We start from the raw sequence: 21,266 nt of genomic DNA on the forward strand, positions 1-21,266 counted from the left end.
AAAAAGACCAAAGGTTTCTCCTAAGAAAAACACCCATCTTTGGCATCTAAGGTTAGGTCACATCAACCTCAATAGGATTGGGAAGTTGGTGAAATGTGGACTTCTAAAGAGTTTAGAAGAAAAGTCCTTATCGGTATGTGAATCATGCCTTGAAGGCAAGATGACTAAACGACCTTTTACTGGAAAAGGTTATAGAACCAAGGAAACCTTAGAGCTTATACATTCAGACCTCTGTGGTCCGATGAGTGTTTGAGCTCGAGATGGGTATGAATATTTTATCTCTTTCATAGATGATTATTCAAGATACAGGTATCTATACCTAATGCAACATAAGTTTGAAGCTCTTGACAAGTTTAAGGAATATAAGGCTGAAGTTGAAATTTTGTTAGGTAAGAAGATAAAAATAATACAATCTAATTATGGTGGAGAGTATATGGACCTCGAATTCTAGAACTATATGATAGAACATGGAATAACATCCCAACTTTCGGCCCTAGATACACCTCAGCAGAATGGTATATCAGAAAGGAGAAACAAAACCTTGTTAGACATGGTTCGGTTTATGATGAGTTATGCTCATCTTCCAGACTCGTTTTGGGGATTTGCAGTGAAAACTGCATGTTACATTTTTAACAACGTTCCTTGGAAAAGTATTTATGAAACACCTTTTGAGCCATGGAGAGGTTGTAAAGGTAGTTTACGCCACTTCAAGGTCGTAAAGGTAGTTTACGCCAGTTCAGGATTTAGGGATGTCCGACCCACGTGCTTATGGCTAACCCTAAAAAGTTGGAACCGCGTTTGAAAGTTTGNATGGCTAACCCTAAAAAGTTGGAACCGCGTTTGAAAGTTTGCCTCTTTGTAGGCTACCCCAGGGAAATGAGGGGTGGATACTTCTATGATCAGAGTGAGAATAAGGTGTTTGTGTTGACAAATGCCATCTTCATGGAAGAAGACCACATCAAGGATCATAAACCACGAAACAAGCTTGTTTTATATGATATTTCTGATGAGACTACTGAGAGTTCAACAAAAGTTGTTAAACAGATTGATAGATCAACAAGAGTTGTTGATGTCAATTCATCTAGTCAACCATCTCAAGAGTTGAGACTGCCTCGACGTAATGGGAGAGTTATGAACCCACTGGATCGTTACATGGGTTTGACTGAAGCCCAAAACATCATGTCTGATGATGGAGTTGAGGATCCATTATCTTATAAGCAAGCAATGAAGGATGTTGACAAAGATGAGTGGATTAAAGCCATGAACCAAGAAATAGAGTCTATGTACTTCAACTCTGTCTGGAAAGTTGTGGATCTGCCCGATGGGGTAAAACCTATAGGGTGTAAGTGGATCTACAAGTGAAAACAAAGTGTAGATGGAAAGGTACAAACGTTTAAGACTAGACTCGTGGCAAAGGGTTATACCCAGGTCGAGAGAATGGACTATGAGGAAACTTTCTCACCTGTTGTCATGTTGAAGTCTATCGGGATACTCCTGTCCAGAGCCACATTTTATGATTATGAGATATGGAAAATGGACGTCAAGGCTACCTTTCTGAATGGTAATCTTGAGGAGACCATCTACATGGCTCAACTAGAAGGGTTCATAGTTCCAAATCAAAATAAAAGAGTTTGCAAGCTTAATAGATCCATTTATGGGCTGAAACAAGCATCTAGATCGTGGAACATTAGATTTGATAGTACGATCAAATCGTTTGGCTTTGATCAAAACATTGATGAGCCTTGTGTTTACAAGAAGATCATCAATAGCTCAATAGCTTTCTTGGTACTGTATGTGGATTATATGAATCGTTTGGGAATGATGTAGGTTTCCTGGCTGACATTAAAAAGTGGCTAGCCGCCCAATTCCAAATGAAAGATTTGGGACAGGCGCAATATGTTCTAGGGATCAGGGATCCAAATCATTTGGGATCGTAAGAACAAAAAGTTGGCCTTGTCTCAGGCATCGTACATTGATCGAATGTTGATCAGGTACAGGATGCAGAATTCCAAGAAGGGTTTATTACCCTTCAAGCATGGAATTTTTTTATCTAAGGATCAATGTCCTAAGACACCTCAAGAGGTTGAGGAGATGAGACAAATTCCCTATGCTTCAGTTGTTGGAAGCTCAATGTATGCAATGTTATGTACTAGACCTGACATTTGCTATACAGTAAGGATTGTCAGTCGTTATCAGTCTAATCCAGGATTAGATCACTGTACGGCAGTCAAAACGATCCTCAAATATCTTTAGAGAACGACGGACTACATGCTCGTGTATGGAGATAAGGATTTGATCCTTACAGGATAGACAGACTCTGACTTTCAGACTGATAGAGATTCTTGGAAATCGACATCAGGGTCAGTATTCACTCTGAATGGAGGGGTTGTAGTTTGGCAAAACATCAAGCAAGGATGCATCACAGACTCCACTATGGAAGTCGAATACGTAGCCGCTTGTGAAGTTGCTAAAGAGGCTGATTGGTTTAGGAAGTTCCTTACAGATTTGGAAGTTGTTCCAAATATGCCTTTGCCCATCACTCTTTATTGTGATAACAGCGAGACTGTGGCAAATTCTAAGGAACCTCGAAGTCATCATAGAGGCAAGCATATCGAATGGAATATATCATTTGATCGGGGAGATTGTGCATCGCGGTAATATGATAAGTCACAAAGATCACGTCGGAGCACAACGTTGCTGATCCGTTTACAAAGGCCCTCACGACTAAAGTGTTCGAGGGTCATCTGGAGAGTCTGGGTCTACGGGACATGCGGCATCTTGTCTAGGGCAAGTGGGAGATGATACTGGGGTATAGAGTATGCCCTAGCTTGTTGTATATTGTACTTGTTTTTCATGTATTGTACATTAGTCTCCCAAGATATTAGGACAAGTGGGAGATTGTTGGGATTGGTGTCCTAATTCTCCCGGAGTCTCGTAGTTTGTAAACTTTGTACACATTGTTAATAATAAAATAAGAGTTATTTTATTTGCATTTACTCATATCCAATAAATAAAGATCTGGGATTATTGTATGTAAACTTAAGTATGTATATGAGATATACAAGTGGATCATGTCTTAAGTAATAACCTAAAAGGTCTATAGTATAAGGATAAAGGAGGGATGCCTTATCCTGGTGACACTACGGATACGACCCACTTTGTAGAGGTTTACAAGTATTGTGAACTGTTACAGATGGTCTAATCCTGACCATTCATGTGGAGACATGCGAGTGGGGGTGTCCTATACAAAGAGTTTGTATAAGACCGGACCACGAGATGATTCGTCTCTTTATATAATGTCGTTGATACTTGAGACTTACATTTCACTAAAACGACCATAGGTGACATGACCTTAATCCTAAGTGTTTTAGGAACTCCTGCCTATGAGGGCGATCCTTTGATTAGTATGGGTGAGAGTGGCCAGATTGCCAACTCAACAAGCCTACCTTTTTGGGATTTGTCTGATTAGGGAGCTAGGAACTCAGTTATACAAGATAGAATTCACTTCTACCCTAAAGCAGAGGTAAGTAGATAGATTGCTCCCTTAAGGGATGATTATGGGTCTTGAACATAGTAGTCACATCCTCTCTTTGGAAGAGAGGACCTAGTCATAGTAGGACTATGACTTATTGTTCATTAGAGGAATCAGTGGTACTTAAGGAGATAGATGTAACTACAGAAAGAAAACGATAAATTGACCCAGCTGTACTTACGAGCGATCTGTGAAGGGTTATCACATTGTTGATTGGTTAATATGGACATAGAAATATATCTGTAGTGAGAAGAGTGCAGCTGTCGGTCTTTAGTGGAGTTCCTGGCAGTTAACGGATGATGGATCCCATGACTAAAGAGTTTAGTCAGTTATTCATGTACCATTGAAGCTTCAAGCTACAGGTCCATAAGGTCCCTTTGGTAGCTTAATGGATTCAAGTTGAGAATTAGATTTTGGGGTTGATTTGAAGTGTTCAAATTAACAAGAGAAAATTCAATTATATATGATATAACTGGTGTGATGTATGAGACGCATCAAATGGATGAATTAATGTAAATATGATTACATTAAGTACTATAAAATAGAAAAAGAACTATGATTTTTATGTTTCTTGAGATGAAATATTAGGTTATAAATATAATATGGTAAGTTGGTTATCATATTTATTTATAATATAATAATTAATTCTTTTTCTCTAATAACCAATTGAGTGGGAGGTTATTGATAGTTTTATGGTAATCGTGAGATAAAAGAAAAATAGTTTTCCTAAATTAGGAGTTGCCTCATTTGGAAAGTTCTCACGAATAAGCTATCAAGTGAAAGAGTTTCACTAAGCGATAGCATTGAGAGACTACACGATCAATTAAGCGATCACTTACCTTTGACTATACAATAGTTACTCAGTTGATCGTAGCTACATGATTGAGTTGCTAAGTCTATACGATAGGCTGGCGTTTACTAAACGATCGAGCACATCGTCTATACGATAGACAGTGTCATATCTTCCACTTGCTCGATCGTCTACCCGATCGTAGTCCTTTAGCCTCTCCCTCAAGCTAAGATCATACAAAGCCCACAACTTCTAGATTCTCACACCAAAAATACCAAGGTAACCATTGTGGTGGTGTCCTCACTTAGTTCGTGGATCGAGTTAGACTCGATTATGTTCGAGGAGCTGTTGACCGTTCATTGTGTTCGTGTTCATTGGCTGTACCGGTAGTTACATTCGAGTGTGTTGTTCTTGGACGTTTGTAGATTGATCGAGGGATTCGTGAAGAATGATTCTTCAAAGGTATGCATCCTCTATCCCTTGTATCATCGTATAGAATGCTGTAATTTCTAGTTGTGCATGACCTATTAGGTTCCGTTTAGACTGTAATTGTTTTGTGTTCAATTCAAATGGAATTTGGAACAATCCATTCTACTGCTCATGGAAATCCTCGTGTTTGATTTCCTTCACCATCGCAGTATGCAGGTTATGACATTAATGGACAACCTATGCGCCACCCATCCACTTAGTGACAATATAGTCTTATACACCCAAACCTACCAATTTACGAGAGGGAACAAATAAACAAACATTATTAAACGATTGTTGTTAGTTACCAATAACAAATATGTTAATGTACAATCAACAAACGTGAAATGCGAACGAAAATTCATATAGATTGACCGACTCAGGTGTCTTGTTATTTGCAGGCTTCTTTTGGTGCATAGAAACTTTCCCTTTCAATGCACCTTAAAGGCTACTCAGACTCTTCCTAAAAATCATGTTGCCCCAATCATAGCTGCAAAACTCCTCCCAGTCATCGATGACACTTATCATCGTCTAGTCCATGTGTTGTCTCCATTCCCTATCCATCATTATCAATTCAATGAAGTCAAATATAGCCATCTTTATTGCATCCTCATCGCTCTTGAACTGATAGTCTGAAAATAATTGTCCAACTTCATCCCATTCATGTCAACCCTATCAACCAAATACAATCTCCTAAGCCTAAGAGCTCCTCGTATCAAAATCAACTGCACGCCTCGTGTTGTATCTCAAGATTGTCACTATGTAAAACTCCTCCCATCCAAAAGATATCTTCCGCCCTAACAACTTGAAACTAACGGTGTCTTCCCTTTCCTCCTCCTCCTCTCATAGAAGAATATAATGACAGAAGGCCCATTGAATACAAACTTCAATTCTAAAAAATGACAAAAAAATTCTACCTAAACATGTATAGTTGTCTAGGAGTTTTCTTCTGAATGGCAACAGAACATATCAAATTTGCCAGAAAGTAGTAAGAAGTGCAAATTTTTGTTATCAATGTCATCTATAAGACAGACAACAAATCAAATGAAGTAAACTAAAATAATAACATAAACAAAACAATCCAAAAAATGAACATAACTATGCAAAGTGCTACAAATCTCGAGCGAGATCGTGGCCCGAGAGTAAAGAACTTGGGTCAATAACACCGAGATGCCACGAGTTGACGATTTTAAAGGCTTTTTGTTTTCAATCTCGGGGTTGTGCTCGAGTAACATGTACCCCGAGATTGAAAGTATAAAGCTCCTAAAACCCTCAAACTCGTGGTGAATCTCGGGCTACATTCAATGAATCTTGAGCCACATGCATCCAGACTCAAGCAAGATTCATAGAAATTTACAGCGAGGTAGAGCTTAAATCACCGGGAAATCAACTTATACAGACAACTCAACAAGAAATAAAGCACAAATATGTACAAAAAGCCAAAAAAAAAAAACGCGTCAAATTTCTTAGATTCCTCGTACATCTTCCAAACCTTAGGTTGATGAAATTAAAAATAAAATCTTTAACACAAAGGGTTTAGGAAAATACCTCTGCTCCAACGACAACAAACCAATGAAAATCGATGCAACAAAGCGTGAAAATGGAGAAGATTTCAAAGAAACCAGTGGATGAACAAGAAGTTGAAAATTGATGTGGAACTCGCTGAACAAAGGTAACGATTCAGTTTTTTAGATCAGGGTATTTTAGTCCTTTCATGCAGCTAGAATAAATTTGAAGTTGTAACATCTAACATAATCTTGGACTCGATCCAACCTGAGTTGACCTGAAAAAAATAATGTCACGAGTTTCGTAATGTAAAAATTTTAAAAAGTCATTTCTGATAGTTTTTCAATGGTCCTTGAGGTTATTTAACCGTTAGTTGACTAATGATATTGTAGGGTCATGAAGTGATACCTTTTAAGTGATGTAATAATTTTTATTAGTTTTTATACTAATCTATGATTATGTGTCAATTGGTTTTGGTGATGGAATGATGTAACAATTTTTATTAGTTTTTACACCAATAGACAAATAACCTCGAGACCATATAAAACAATTTTTCAAATCTCAAAGGTCAAAAATGTCTATTTTAAAACCTCAGAGACCAAATAAACATCTAACTCAAATCTCGAGGGCCAAAAGTGTGTTTTGACCAACATATCATTTCAAAAGTTTTTTTTTTTTCTCTAGCTATTATTTGATATTTTTTAAAAGGCCTAAATCTTAGACCCTAAGACCCTAAACTCTAAAACCCAACCCCTAAACCCTTAAAATCCAACCCGTAAAGTCTAAACCCTAAAACCCTAAACCTATATTCAACCCATAAAAAGTGTGAAAAACATGAGGCTATATTTGCAAATTCTTTTACATTAAGCTATACATGTTACTTTCGACTTGATTGCTATAGTTGCAACAAATCATGTTGGAAAGAAGATATAATTTAATTTAATATGTTCGGAGGATTTGAAAAGTACAGCAATGTCTACAATACTATATACAAACTGAGATTCAACATGTTAACGTGTGTAAGAGAGGCTGTACGAGAATGACGTACGCAGCATATCAACAGTGTTAAAATAGTATGAAACAGGGCTCCTAAACTTGGTGTGGATCATGCAATATTGTTTTCTATCTGGGCATGATGGTGGGAGTTACTCCACTCACGAGGTCACTGCCAGAGACTTCTGATATGTAATAGTTGTTCATATTGGATGATGAAGATGGGGGACTGGTCACTTTTATGACATCGGAGATCAAAGGCTCTGAAATTTTCGTATCAGACTCAGGCAGCATAAGCCAGATACTTTCAAGCGTCCGAACAACTTCTGCCATTGAAGGGCGTGCATCTGTATCGTCTTGGCAACACTTCAAAGCCAATGTCACAAATTTTTCTACACATTCAGCGGGATAAGATCCCAGTCGACCATCAATTATGGAGAAAATTTTTCCAGAATGATATGCACCGTTAACCTGTTATTGACCATACATATATTTAAAAGAGATACACGTGTAAATACACTCCTTTGTCTATGCATTCAAGATTACAATCCATGGGTTGGAACCTTACCAAAGAAAAGGAAAACTATATAGAGAAATAAGTAAACAACATATTATATCCTTTAGGCATTCGAACCAAATTGATTCCCGATATGACTATTATATCCAGTTCATGATTTATGTCCCAAAGGTTTAAGTTTTAATGCTATTTCAAATAAAGAGGCCATAAGAAATGCAATTGTAATACCTCTCTAACGATGTTCTTGCCATGTGAGATTGGGTGCCTCCCAGTCAAAAGCTCCAAAAACACAACACCAAGGCTATAAACATCACTCTTATCTGTCAATTTATGAGTCAAAAAGTACTCTGGATCAAGATAACCCTGCAAATTAAAATGCATATAAATCCCTTTAACTAAACTCAATCCAGGATTTCATATAATTATTTTACCAGGAGCGGGAATTATAGAACAATCAAAAGAAAATAGTTGTAGTACAGAAGATTCACTTTCTCTACAACAGGTAGAGGTACCATGACATAATGAGAAAAGGTTTGATATTATCGTTTGTATCTCAACATCCCATCCCAGTTATTCTAATAGGACAACTTTGAGAGTGGATTTGAATATGCAAAACAATTTTCCATGAAAATGTAGAATACTTGTGCTAGCTTAATTGTTGCATTCAGCACTATCTTACTAAATGTGAGTGTTTTAACAGACAGGACCTCTGTAGAGTTCATCAGATCTGAAAGTACCTCTTTGACAAGGTTTATTTAATTTTAGATCTCACTTTCATGCGTCTTTGTTTACCAATTGATGGACAATGGCAAGTGTATTTGTTTTTCGTCTCACTAGTGTTAGCGCTGGGATAACTAATCCAACTTCTTTTAGGTTTCTTGATCCTTCAAGCTCCATAGCCCCCGGTTGAGCGTATGCTTTTCATGGGTAAATTATTATTCTTATCAAGAACCCTTCTCCTGTAGATCTTTCACATCTTGATGCCCACATTCCCGGCAGCAGTAATTAGTCCTTAAATATGTGCAGTGGTACCTTTCCATAACATCTTACCTCCATATCTTGACTCCTAATCTAAGGAAGATAAGACCAGTTCGACCATCACTCAATACCTTATACAAGTTTACCTTGCAAATTATCACCACGATACAGTTTGCTATCAGAGATAAGTGAAGTATGATCAGGATTTAGCAAGAGAACCAAGATATCATACTTCATTTAAATATAATTTTGAAAAAGAATTAGGACAATAAAGACCAAATATTTGACAATTAATATTAACACGAACATTCATAAAAAGCAGAAGTTCCAATACCCCACAAACTGGTTCGAAGATGTTCTTGGGGATTTCTTATCTTCTCTCTCTTATGCGACCAGTTCATAGTTTTTATTAGTCTTCTTTAATAGAAGCACTTTGAACATAGCTAATCAAACAATCTTGTGTATAGAAACACTTTTGAGACAAACCCATGTAACATTTTGAAACATGTGGACCAAAGGAAAACTAGACCCAAAAAAGTAATTTTCCCTTGCTTTTTCATACTAATTTTCTTCTTTTTTTTTCTTCTTTTTTTTTTTCTTTTTTTTCTTTTTCAGATTAGTTCTTTTAGAAAAATGAACTCAATAAAATTAAATAAATCTTCAAACTTATAAACAGTGATTGTTAAAATTTGGCCTCAAAACTAATGTATGAACAGTAGGAAATAATAAATAAAAACGTAGGGAAATGACTATTTTTTAGATTTTTATCTAAATCTATGGAAAAAGAAAACAAATTTTGATACAAACAAAACTTTAATAAATAAAAAGAAAAGCCCATTTTAAGAATTACGTATTGAAATAAAAGTTCAGAAGCCACAAGTCTATGAATTTGAAAATTTTGGGGCCCAATTTTAATAATGGTACAATTTTGAGTGTCATAAAAAAAAATTTCTTGTTTACAAATATATGTTTTAATCAGTTAAGCTATGTACAAATTAAGAAATAAGTTCGATTAATTTATGTGGCTGACACAATATGATATTTAACAAAAAAAAAAAATATAGCAGAATAAAACCTAAACCAGTACTAAAATAATATGTACTCCACACACAAACTATTATAACCCATACTATCATAGCCCGTACTATTTGAGTATGCACTCCAAACACAAAATATTATGACCCTGACTAAGATAGTTTGCATCCCAATCACGGATTAATATAATCCACATACTATTATAACCCACATACTATAATAAAAATAGACTATAATAACCAACTTAGTGCCCCAAAGCCCCTAAATTTTCAGCATAGACGTCTCTAATCATCAGTTATTATAAAGGATATTTTCCTTCTAAAACCTAATAGACCTATTATAACAAAAGATTTCTACCTTCTAAAATCTAGAATCTCCTAAAATTTTAACATGGTCAGAAAAAATTAAATTCTTTCATTATACTTCTAAAAATTTTATAAATATTGATAGAATTTTACCGGTGTCCCTTTTACTACGGTTGATACATGGGCAGGCACATCACCTTCTGCATTGGGTAAAGGTGCAAGTCGTGAAAGTCCAAAATCAGCAACCTTTGCTACATATTTAGAGTCTAATAATATATTGCTGGACTTGATATCTCGGTGGAATATTGGAGGATCAGCTTCTGTGTGCAGGTACAGAATTCCCTTAGCTGCACCCAGGGCAGCTTTGAATCTTGTGGCAAAACTCAAAGGTTCTGCAGAATTTACTGTAATAACACAAGGATACTTAGTAAGTCAATGCTTGGAAGAAAAAAAAAACCGTGTTTTTTTCAGTTGACATAAAAATGATGGAACAAAAACCATGGACAATTGAGACAGAATCTTTGAAAAATAAATTATAGGAAGATTAGCTGAAATGTACCAGAAAGGTGATCCCTCAGCGTGCCATTTGACATAAACTCATAAGCCAACATCTGCACACAAATTCAAAATCAAGAAGTCTGTTCAACGCTAAATTCCAAGGTCAGTGAAAGAAATTGACCAAAAAAAAAATAATGTCCTGCGAGTTGATAAGATTAGTTGTTCCCAAACTAATAAGTTTTGTGACAGAATTTGACAAACAGACACTTTAATTTAAATATGCTGTAATCAATCAGTTTCCAGCTCAAGCTTTTAGATTCAATAGTTTTTAAGGATTATTATTGGTTTACTTATATAACATCTAGACCAAATTGTTACAAACTGAAGTCTAGAGACTAAATCGTTACAATTTTTAAATTGTTACACATGTTCATGGACGGAATGGGAATTTCATTAAATCTGTTTCTATTTTCAAAGCCAATAAAAATATATTTATATACAAATCAATTGAAAATATATTTATACACAAAGCCAACAAAAATAAATTACTCTCATAGAGGTTATATACAAAATTGGAAAAGAAATACCAAGAAACTATGAGATTATGGCATATTTCTCAATTGATATGATCTAGTTGTAACAATTTCACAAGTTTGAGTAGGTTAATTGCTCGAATTCAAAAAATCAAGAGGGTAAATGTAACAACACCAGTAGTTTAGAGGCATTTTTCACAATTATCCTTATAAAAATGTTAGATAAATAATGGATTCCTCAAATCACCTGCTCCCCTTCTTCATCGCAATATCCAATCAAAGCCACAAGATTTCGGTGGTGTAACCTTGACAATAATTGTATTTCTGTTAGGAACTCTTTTTCACCCTGCAGTGAGCCCTCCTGTGCACGTTTGATAGCAACAGCCGTGCTATCTGCTAGAATTCCTTTGTAAACCTTTCCATAACCACCTTGACCAACTACAGTGGAACAATGAAAATTATTTGTAGCTAGGGCCATTTCACGGTAACCAAATTCCTTTACGCCCTCGATCTTTATGGAGGTTTTTGACACTGCATAGATCAATTTTTTATTATTACTATTGTAGTCATTGTTATTTTATGAAAGTGCCCACTTTCATTAAAATTGGATGGAAGAATACCAAACATGTTAAAATTGATTGACACATTATCTCATAAAAAGTCAATAATGAAATTATGCAACTCAACTATGTTCCTCCAAACCAAGCATTGCTCAATTGCCAGATGAGTGTGCTAGGCTAGTAACCACGAGGTCTGTGTTTCGAATCCCCTACCCCAATTACACTAAAAATAAAATTAAATTTAAATTTTTTTTTTTTTTTTTTTTTTTATAAGAATAAAAAAGATAAAAGAAAAGAAAGAAAAACCCCTCAACTATGTTCCTACCAAGCAACAATTGAAAGATATCATTATCAAGCTTTTACCGGGAGGAAAGGGCAACGACAACAGAAAGATCTAGGGTTTTGATGAGAGAAAGAAGAATGCCTAGGGGTTGACCACATGGATAAAGGAGAGCAGCGAAGATGGCAAGGATGTCGACAATGGAAACAGAAATGGAAACATAAATGATAACGGAGACGACAGCAAGTGCCTACAGCAACAAAGACAACGGCAAACAGCTGCGGTGATCGGAGGCAGAACACCAGCAACTAGGGTTTAAGCGAACCTAGTTTTTACTCTTTTTGGGAATAAGACAAATAACATTTTTCTCTCAAATCTAATAAAGAATTTCAAGAAAATGGAAATAAAGCTAATTACTGAAATTTATAACCATCAAGTACAAGGCAATTCAATCAAGACAGGATGGATTATTAATTCATGTAAGGCGTAGACCTTCAAACCCCATGAACCAAAAAATTGATTGGATTCTCCGTTGGATGGATAATCCTGAATTGTTTGCCCAGGACACAGCCACAGATGGTAACAAACTACATTACTACATCGCATATTCGCATTAAAGAAATGCATTCTCAGTTTACACTCTATCCTACAACCCAAAAGCTTAGCAGAAATGAAAATATTTAAACATGTCCAAGTAAAACTTTATTTAATCTTCCAGTAAGGTCACTATGCCAATCAACCATACTTACCTGGCGCATCTCAGTCAAACAATCTTTATAATCACAAATAAGAATTAAAAAAATAATAATAAATAAATAATAAATAAAAAAATAAAAAAAGGGGGAAAAAACCATTCAGTTTCTATCAACCCATGCAAAGTTGAGTTTGTATCTCAATTCTCAAGCATATACTAGATATATGAACTTAATTATATGGGTAACATAATTGAAAATCACCTCTTACGTTACACACTGACTTAAACTACAAATGCATAAACAAGTTCAAGCTTCAGAGACTCATTCCTACACAGGATCGAAACATAGTTTATATGAATTCACATCTCCAGACCTATGATCCAATCATCCTCTAAATTTGTCTTTTATAAATATTTATTACCCATGACAGGATGAGGTTTCAAAATTAAGCCATCATCATTTGCTGCATATAACATATTAGAAAGTTATTTATATTCCAGGTCATGAACTAGCATCTAAATCATAGCCCTCATATGTAGCCATAGTAGAAAAATATAATTTTCTGTGTTATTTCTCTTAGGAGGAAAGGGTTTCTTAAATAGATGTACCCAATTACAAATAAGGAAAGAATAATCACACCAAATATAATACAATAAATCAATATAAAATTTCACAATAAAAGAAATAATCAACAGCCAAATTATATCATTCATTAATGAAGAACTTCTAATGCTAGAAACGAGGCACATAAAATAGCACATCCTAATTTGTAAGGAAGAAAAACTACTTACGATGACGCCTTCTTGAGATGTACTGGCCCCTAACACGTGATCTTATAATAAAAATAAAAACAATTGCAGATAGCATTGCTCCACCAGCAATTGCTCCTAATATTATTCCAGCCAATGCCCCTTTACTCATAGTAGAATCAGATGATGCTGTGACAAAAACTGCAATAAAAGAAACAATAATAATAAATAAAACCCTTTCAGCTAAAAAGCAATTTTGAAGGATTGTGATAATAATGCAATAGTACCTCAAAATAGCTACACCATGTAGGTGTCCTATCAAAATAATATTAATATGTTAATTATGGTCTTCCAATTTCATAAGTTAGATAACTGCAGTCATCTGCTCATATTAGTTATGATGGAGCCAAAATGGCTATATTAAACTATGTTCAACAAGATTGAAATCATAGAAAATGTCACTGTCATCAGAAATACTTTCTACTGTCAACAACTAATTGACATGAGCCTCTTTAATTAAAAATGCATCGAAATCATAAATACAGAACCATCATACAGAAGAAAAAGTCACCATTATATACAGAAAATAATATAAAAGAACAGTTATACAAAGGTATTTTGCAAAGATAATCAAAACATGCATTTATGTAGCAAACGACACAATAAACAATGCATATAAGGTCATCACTGTGCCACAGACAGGGTTTCCATTTTATACAACGGATAATATTTAGAAATCACACATATAAGGTCATCACTGTGCCACAGACAGGGTTTCCATTTTATACAACGGATAATATTTAGAAATCACAAATATAGGTCAGTTTTTTCCAATTGTTTCAACAGGTAACATGTGAACCAAAGGTAAAAGTGAGCTTTTCTAACAATCTTCAGTCAGATAGTTTAAGAAATATTAAATTATAAGTTTAATCCCTAAACTTTCATGTTCGTGTCTATTTAGTCCTTTTAACTTTCAAAAGTGTCTGATAGGTCTCTTGACTTTTAAAAAGGGTTTAATAAGTTCTTAAACTTTTAATTTTATCTCCATTAGGTTCCTGGATTTTAAATAATGTCTAATAGAGCCTTAAACTTTCAATTTTATGTTTAATTAAACTTTTCGATTTTGTATTTAATAGATCATTGACTTAAACATTTTTTAAAATTTATAGATCTACTGAACATATAATTGAAAGCTTCGGTTCTATTAGACAAAATAAAATTTATATTTAATAGATCAATTATCAATTCATTTTTAAAATTTGAATACGTTGCAGACCTATTAGACACAGAATTTGAAATTTGGAGATTTATTAGACATTTTTTAAAGTTTACATACCAAATAGACACAAATCTGATAATTCAAGGACTAAACTTATAATCTAATCTTAAATAAATGAGTTAATATCCCAACAAAATACATCAGAGAAGTTTTCAAGACTAACCCTTCTTATAAACGTCAGATATTGTCAAGCTGAGAAGTTCATATGGTCCAAATATATCGCTATCTTGAATTTTCCAATTTGTAAACTTGGAAACAATTCGTAAAACCTCACTGTCATTGAACATGTGAGAACTATTGCTATCAGCAACATACAGGGGGAAAAGCTTTAGGCTCATTCTTAATCGAGGTCCTTTTTCCCACACAGCAGAACCGATGTCCAATTGTTCAAGATGTACCTTAAGACCACTGGTGAGATATTCCTCAAACATATGTTGATATGGACTGAAACGTGAGAATCCAGGACTTTTTAAACGATATCCAATTAGAAGAGGTGCGGAACAGAAACAAGATGATGGACATTTTGCTGAGTAACATTCGTAAGAAGGTGGGCATATTGGGCCAGAACAGCCAAGAGTGTTATTTGTTGGAATGTCAATTATATCCTCACTCTCAGATCCACAAAAGCCCAGCAGGCTGTTATTAGCACAAGCAGGATTTCCATGAAGCCTGAAATTTAGAAGGGAAAAAAAAAGATTGTAACATAAACTTGTGAAGTTTGGTTGTATGCTGTACACACATATACTTGCAGCCAGAAATATGTAAGGGGTGATTGTTCACTCTGCACCAATGGATAAAGTAGTGCACATGCATTATGGCGATTGAATCAAAACCATGACACGGGGGGTAACAAATAGCCTTAACTGCTCAAATTACTACTCAGCCAACATTGGGTTTTGGTTGCATTATGGCGATTGAAGATACAGTTTTTGCATAAAAGTCGTATTGTACTAATTTTGATCTACCAAAGTTAAGAGGAAGAAGCAAACCAGACAGAAACATTCAGAGGGAGATGGATGCTTCCCGAAATATCTGAAAAATTATTGTTCTGCAACTCTCTGCAGTATGGAAGAGGCAAAAATAAATATTTGGTAAATGGACTGCATTCTATTATGAACATATATTAATAGTCGTTGCAACAAAATAAGTTGATAAGACACTCAGCTCTCACATAAATCCATAATTCTTCAACCAGTAATTTAGTTACTTCAGGTCTTACACTGTAAGGCTGTCCAGAGAATTGAGCATCCTGCTTTGCCATATGGTGGATGGAACAGAGCCGTTCAATAAATTATTTGCAACTGACCTGCCATGGGAAACTGACCAAATAATCATTACTTTGTACATTGAGTAATATGTTAGATTTATGTAATGCTTTTCTTGAGAAGGTAAGTATGCTCTCTCCTCTCTCCTCTCTCCTCTCTCCTCTGTTTTCTCCTCCGACCAGTAATTCCGAAGCTCTTTCAGCATATTCTTCCCTTTTTCCGGCCACTTTCAACATATATCCTCTTCTTGTTTTGGATTAACTCAAGATGAAAGTTAAAAGTTGCAATATCAATGACCATTTCTTTTTGCGTTTGGCAAGAGGATTTTGGTTTTTTAGTGGAAGACTTCTCAAAAAATCAGAAAGCTTCTTTAAGTATGCAAATGATGTTATGGTTAGAAATGGAGCTACATAAGCTTTCTAATGAAAAACCTCAGGTATTCTTCTCCAAAAAGGCTATGCTGGATCAGGGAGTTGCAAGATTAGCAAAGTTTTGGTTCAAGGCTGTTTGGTTTGCAGAAATCGCGTTTTGGCCTTCCTCAGGAGGTAGACGCAATATTCATATTCCTGCAGGTGTGAATAACCAAAGATGGCTTTCTTTTGCTGAATTGATTAGTTAAAGTTTGAAGGTTAGTTGCCATCTTGCCCATCAGAGTCCTATGCATGAAGTTGATAATCCTAATTCAGTTGATCATTATTTTAGAAGTTCATATGCAAAAGTAGTTGCCATTTCCGGAGAGGCAACATTAGCAAATGGAAGAGTTGAAGATTGCAAGAAAGATCAAATTCCCACCTTTCCAGATTTGATTGGAAAAGAAAAAGAAATGTTGGATTGAAATCTACCTTCCCTGATTGTGGTAACAAGATTAATGGAGTACTACTCATGGCCTGAAGTAAAAACAACTTTAGAAGATTTTTTTCCTAGGAAATATTTCAATTAATCCCTTCTGTGATGATAAGGCATTAATCAAGATTCATATGGAGATTGATGAGGAGTTCTTGACAGGTAAATGGTACGAATATGGAATGATGCAACTAAAGCTTGAACATTGGTCTAAAAAAGTTCATTCCATCCCAAAAGCTACTTCAAGTTATGGAGGTTGGATTTCAACTAAGAATCTTCCGTTACCGTTTTGGAAGAATTCGGTTTTTTGAAGCTATTGGGCATCATTTAGGTCGTTTAATTGAGATCTCATAAAAAAACAAACTTTTTTAGAGTGTTCTTCAGCCTATATTAAGATCAAGGAGAATATTTGTGGTTTTATTCCAGCTTCTTTGGAAATTGAAGACTTATTGCTTGGAGAAGTAGTTATTACTTTTGAAAGATTAGATCCTTTGATCTCTCAAAATAATCCGCGATTTGCCAAAACTTGTTTTAGGGCAGAAGGCTTTTCAAATTCCCTGGACATCTGTCGCATTAAAGAAGCAATGTTGGATGAAGGCTTCTTGGTAGACACTTTGAAGAGGATATTAATGTATCAGAAGGTATTCCAACGGCCATTGCACCGGATAACATGAGGAAGGTTGAAAAATTAAATTTGCCTGTTGATTTACAGCAGACTATTAACTCGGAGAGAGAAAATTCCAGCCCAGACAACGAGGTTAGTAATAATACTTTCATTGAAAATTCATTAGTAGGCCAAGAAGTCCATTCGGCTCCCTATTGCACTCTTCAAAAAGAAAACTCAAAGGTTGCGTCTGATAAAGAAAGAGAAGGCCTCGAGATTGCTTCAAGAAGCTGAACGGTCATCCTCTAATTTCTGCTCTGCCTGATCAGATCAGAATTTGATTCCTCGAAACAAAGTTGTAGAAGAAATTGAGTTTGAGCAAGAACTTCATATCATTAATGAAGAGGTTCTAAGTACCAGAGATCCGGTTCTTCATGTCAAAATAATTCTCAGAAGTTTACAAATACAGCAGATTCCTTGATGCATCATTCTCATAATCCAGATGATCTAGAAGAGAAATATGTTCGAGTATTCATCCCACATGATCCTAAACTTTCAAGAAAACGCCATTCCTCTCCTGTAATCATTCATCATAATTTCAGGGTACGGGAGTCGAAAGTTTCCTTCATCCAAGGCATATTTTCTCAAGAGTATAAGAAGCCCTCTTCTCAAGAGTCAGATGATGAATCAGATATTAGTATGAGCAGTGGAGAATCCAATCATGAAGGGCCTGAAAAGATTGAAGATTATTTTACTGATCAAGTGGGGGAAGCATATAGAGCACTATTTTTTCAGCAACAACAATCTCTTGTAAGTGCTCCATACCTTTCTCCATCTCAAATCCCTTCCAAATTTTCCTCTTTAGTGGTGGGTTGTGGTTTCCATTTGCAGGAAATAGCACCTCCTAAGGAGGTGTCAAAAGCATGAAGATTGTTTCTTGGAACACGAGGGGTCTTAGTGAAATCTAAACAAACCATGTTGGAGCATTTCTTACAAAACCAGCATCCTGATTTAGTGTTGATTCAAGAAACAAAGCGTTATTGATGTTCAATTTATTAAATCCATTTGGAGCTCTAATGACAACGGTTGGACATATGTGGAGCCTTTTGGTAAATCTAGAGGTATTCTTACCATGTGGGATGAAAGCAAATTTTCGCCCTTGGAATTCATAAAGGGGAAAGAAGACATCCTTGGCCAGAATTTGTTTCAATTACTGATTATTGTCCTGAAACTTGGTGCATTGGAGGAAACTTCATCATGACAAGATGGAGTCACGAAAGATTTCCTATTGGAAGAGTTACAAGAGGAATGAAAATGTTTAATAAGTTCATTCAAGATGCTGGGTTGTTTGAAGTACCATTATCCAATGGAAATTTCACATAGTCTAGGGATGGTATCCCGAAATCACATTCTCTACTAGATAGATTCCTCATCAATAAGGAATGGGACGATTTATTTGTTAACTCAAGAGTTAGTAGAAAAGCAAGGCTTTTTTCGGATCATTTTCCCTTGCTCTTAGAGGCTGGAGCAGTTTCTTGGGGTCCTTCCCCTTTTCGTTTTTGCAATAGTTGGATGAGGATTATTGAGTGCTCAAAAGGTCATCCAAAAAGTCTTGGATCGTGATCAATCAGAAGGTTGGACAGGTTTTACAATAGGCCTTAAGCTGCGCAAGGTAAAAGATAAAGTTAAATCTTGATTTGCGAAATATGAGCTAGAAAGAAAAGACAAGAGAGATTTATTATGAGTTGACCTTTTTTTATTCAAAAGCCTAGAGAGAAGACCTTTCAATTATTGAAATGGATATTAGATTAGCTATCAAAGGAGATCTTATGAATTTATACCTTCTGGAGGAGAGGAACTTAATTTAAAAAAGCAAATTGAATTGGTTAAAGTTGGGTGATGAAAAATACCAGCTTTTTCCATAGATTTCTTTCAGCAAAAAAGAGCAAGAATATGATTACTGAATTAGTTTCAAGCAACGGGTCAACAATTCAATCCTACCGAGAGATTGAATCAGAAATAATATGTTATTTTGCTTCTCAGTATTGGAAATTCCGGTTCTCAAGCCATTCCTTCTGATATTACTTGGAATCGTGTGTCGGCTGCTGAAAATTCAGCTTTAATTTCCCCTTCTCGAAGCGAGGAGATCCTTCCAGCAATTAAATCTCTTGGCAAAAACAAAGCTCCCGAGCCAGATGGTTTTACAGTAGTCTTTCATTTAATTTTGGCAGAATTTCAGGGCTGTCTTTCAGAAATTGTTTGAGGAATTTCACTCTAATGGAAAGCTGAATGCTTGTATCAAGGAAAATTTTATTTGCCTAATTCCTAAAAAGGCTAATTCGTCACAGGTTAAAGACTTTAGACCTAGAAGGCTAACTACCTCTGCTCACAATCCAAGCATTATGAAGATTATTCTATCTAGGATATTGGTCTTAATTGGAATGCGTTTTTATTCTCTATGTAATCAAGTCAAGTGATTTAGTCTGTTCGTATGCTCTGAATTCTTGTATCTCATATTGGAAATGATGAGGAGCTTTGGGGGTGTCAATATAGTTGAGATGTCCTGATGCACTTTTCAGTTCTTGTTTGCTTTGGTTTGATATTTTCTCTTTGTATTTTGTCTCATTGTAATTGAGCTATTACTCTTTTCATTATATCAATGAAAAGTTCCGTATCTGTTTCAAATAAAAGATACCATGGGCTACACCCTAAATTCTGCTTCAGCACTACTTGCGACCACACTTTGTTTTTCTTATTTCACTAACTAGATGTCATCCAACAAAGGAGCATCAACCAAAAATGGATCTTCTATCAGTGGTATTGCCTGCCCAATCAACATTACTAGAGATTTTGACATGTAGGTGGTCATGTTTCTTAAACTATATGCCTTGGGCCCTTATCCTGGAGCACCTTTCATATATCTCAGAATCCTATAAACTACTTAAAAATAAGTTGGCCCATGAGCATGCATAAACTGACTTACCATACTAATTGCAAAAGTAATATCAAGACCACAAGTCTCTAGTACTTCTCGTTTCCTTTTACCTTTGTTCCTGTTGTAGCTTGCAATTTTAACTTCTGCTCAATGGGGAACTTCTATTGTCTTGCAACCAAGTAAACCTGCCTCTTTCAATAGATCAAGAATATACTTCCTTTGGTTGACAAGAATGCCACCATTGGACCGGGCCAAAACCTCCAAGATTATTGATGAAATAGAGAAAAAATGGAAAAGTTGGAGGGTTCGTGGCACCCTTCAAACTGTTGCACGGTGCCAAAGACAAAATGGGGGCCTCAAGCATCATCAGTAGTGCTACGGTGCTCTACAAAGCATTGTGCGACGCTGCGATTGGGGGTATGAAGAGCTATGGCGCTGCCTTTCCTTTTTTGAAAAATCCTACATTTTTCAAAAGAATCTCCAATAAGTGCTAGGGTTGATTAGCTGCCAAGGACACGAAATTTTGGAGCATTCAAGTGAGTTTTGCTGCAGAGAACAGTTGAAAAAATGAGGGAAACTTGTTGAGCCCTAAAGTGACTTTTGCTTTCACACTTGAAGAATTCACATCTCGCCAATATTTCCTCTAATATAACCTTAATCTTAGTTGTTCATGAAAGATTTTTGGTAAATTTGGGACATTTCTTGCATAGCATTGGTGCTTTTGATTCCCTTGTCTTTCTTGGTGGCCAAGGTTAATTTCTGCTCTATTCTCTTGCGATTGAGGTAATTGTGGTTGGTTGTGTGCCTCACTTAATTGATCAAACCGAATGAACACATTCTTTGCAATGGCTTCATCTTCTTCAACACCTCAATCTTTGATTTCATTGATTAATTGTTCCTC

General features: G+C 35.6%; 1 protein-coding gene across 2 annotated transcripts in view; it reads right to left on the reverse strand.

The window, feature by feature from the left end:
• Positions 1 to 7,212: 7,212 nt before the first annotated feature.
• The window catches only part of LOC120083996 (probable LRR receptor-like serine/threonine-protein kinase At1g06840), a 46,788-nt gene continuing 32,734 nt past the window's right edge, over positions 7,213 to 21,266 (reverse strand). For both annotated transcript variants that reach the window (XM_039039900.1, XM_039039901.1), the window contains 9 exons: positions 15,938 to 16,024; positions 15,708 to 15,776; positions 14,882 to 15,387; positions 13,482 to 13,640; positions 11,403 to 11,686; positions 10,684 to 10,735; positions 10,278 to 10,528; positions 8,035 to 8,169; positions 7,213 to 7,760 (listed from right to left, as the gene is read on the reverse strand). In XM_039039900.1, coding sequence (XP_038895828.1) covers positions 7,419 to 7,760; positions 8,035 to 8,169; positions 10,278 to 10,528; positions 10,684 to 10,735; positions 11,403 to 11,686; positions 13,482 to 13,640; positions 14,882 to 15,387; positions 15,708 to 15,776; positions 15,938 to 16,024 — 1,885 coding nt within the window. In that variant the 3' untranslated portion in view covers positions 7,213 to 7,418. The remainder of the gene's footprint in view (positions 7,761 to 8,034; positions 8,170 to 10,277; positions 10,529 to 10,683; positions 10,736 to 11,402; positions 11,687 to 13,481; positions 13,641 to 14,881; positions 15,388 to 15,707; positions 15,777 to 15,937; positions 16,025 to 21,266) is intronic.

The sequence above is a fragment of the Benincasa hispida genome, chromosome 8 (assembly GCF_009727055.1).
Source record: "Benincasa hispida cultivar B227 chromosome 8, ASM972705v1, whole genome shotgun sequence".
NCBI classification, from domain to species: Eukaryota; Viridiplantae; Streptophyta; class Magnoliopsida; order Cucurbitales; family Cucurbitaceae; genus Benincasa; species Benincasa hispida.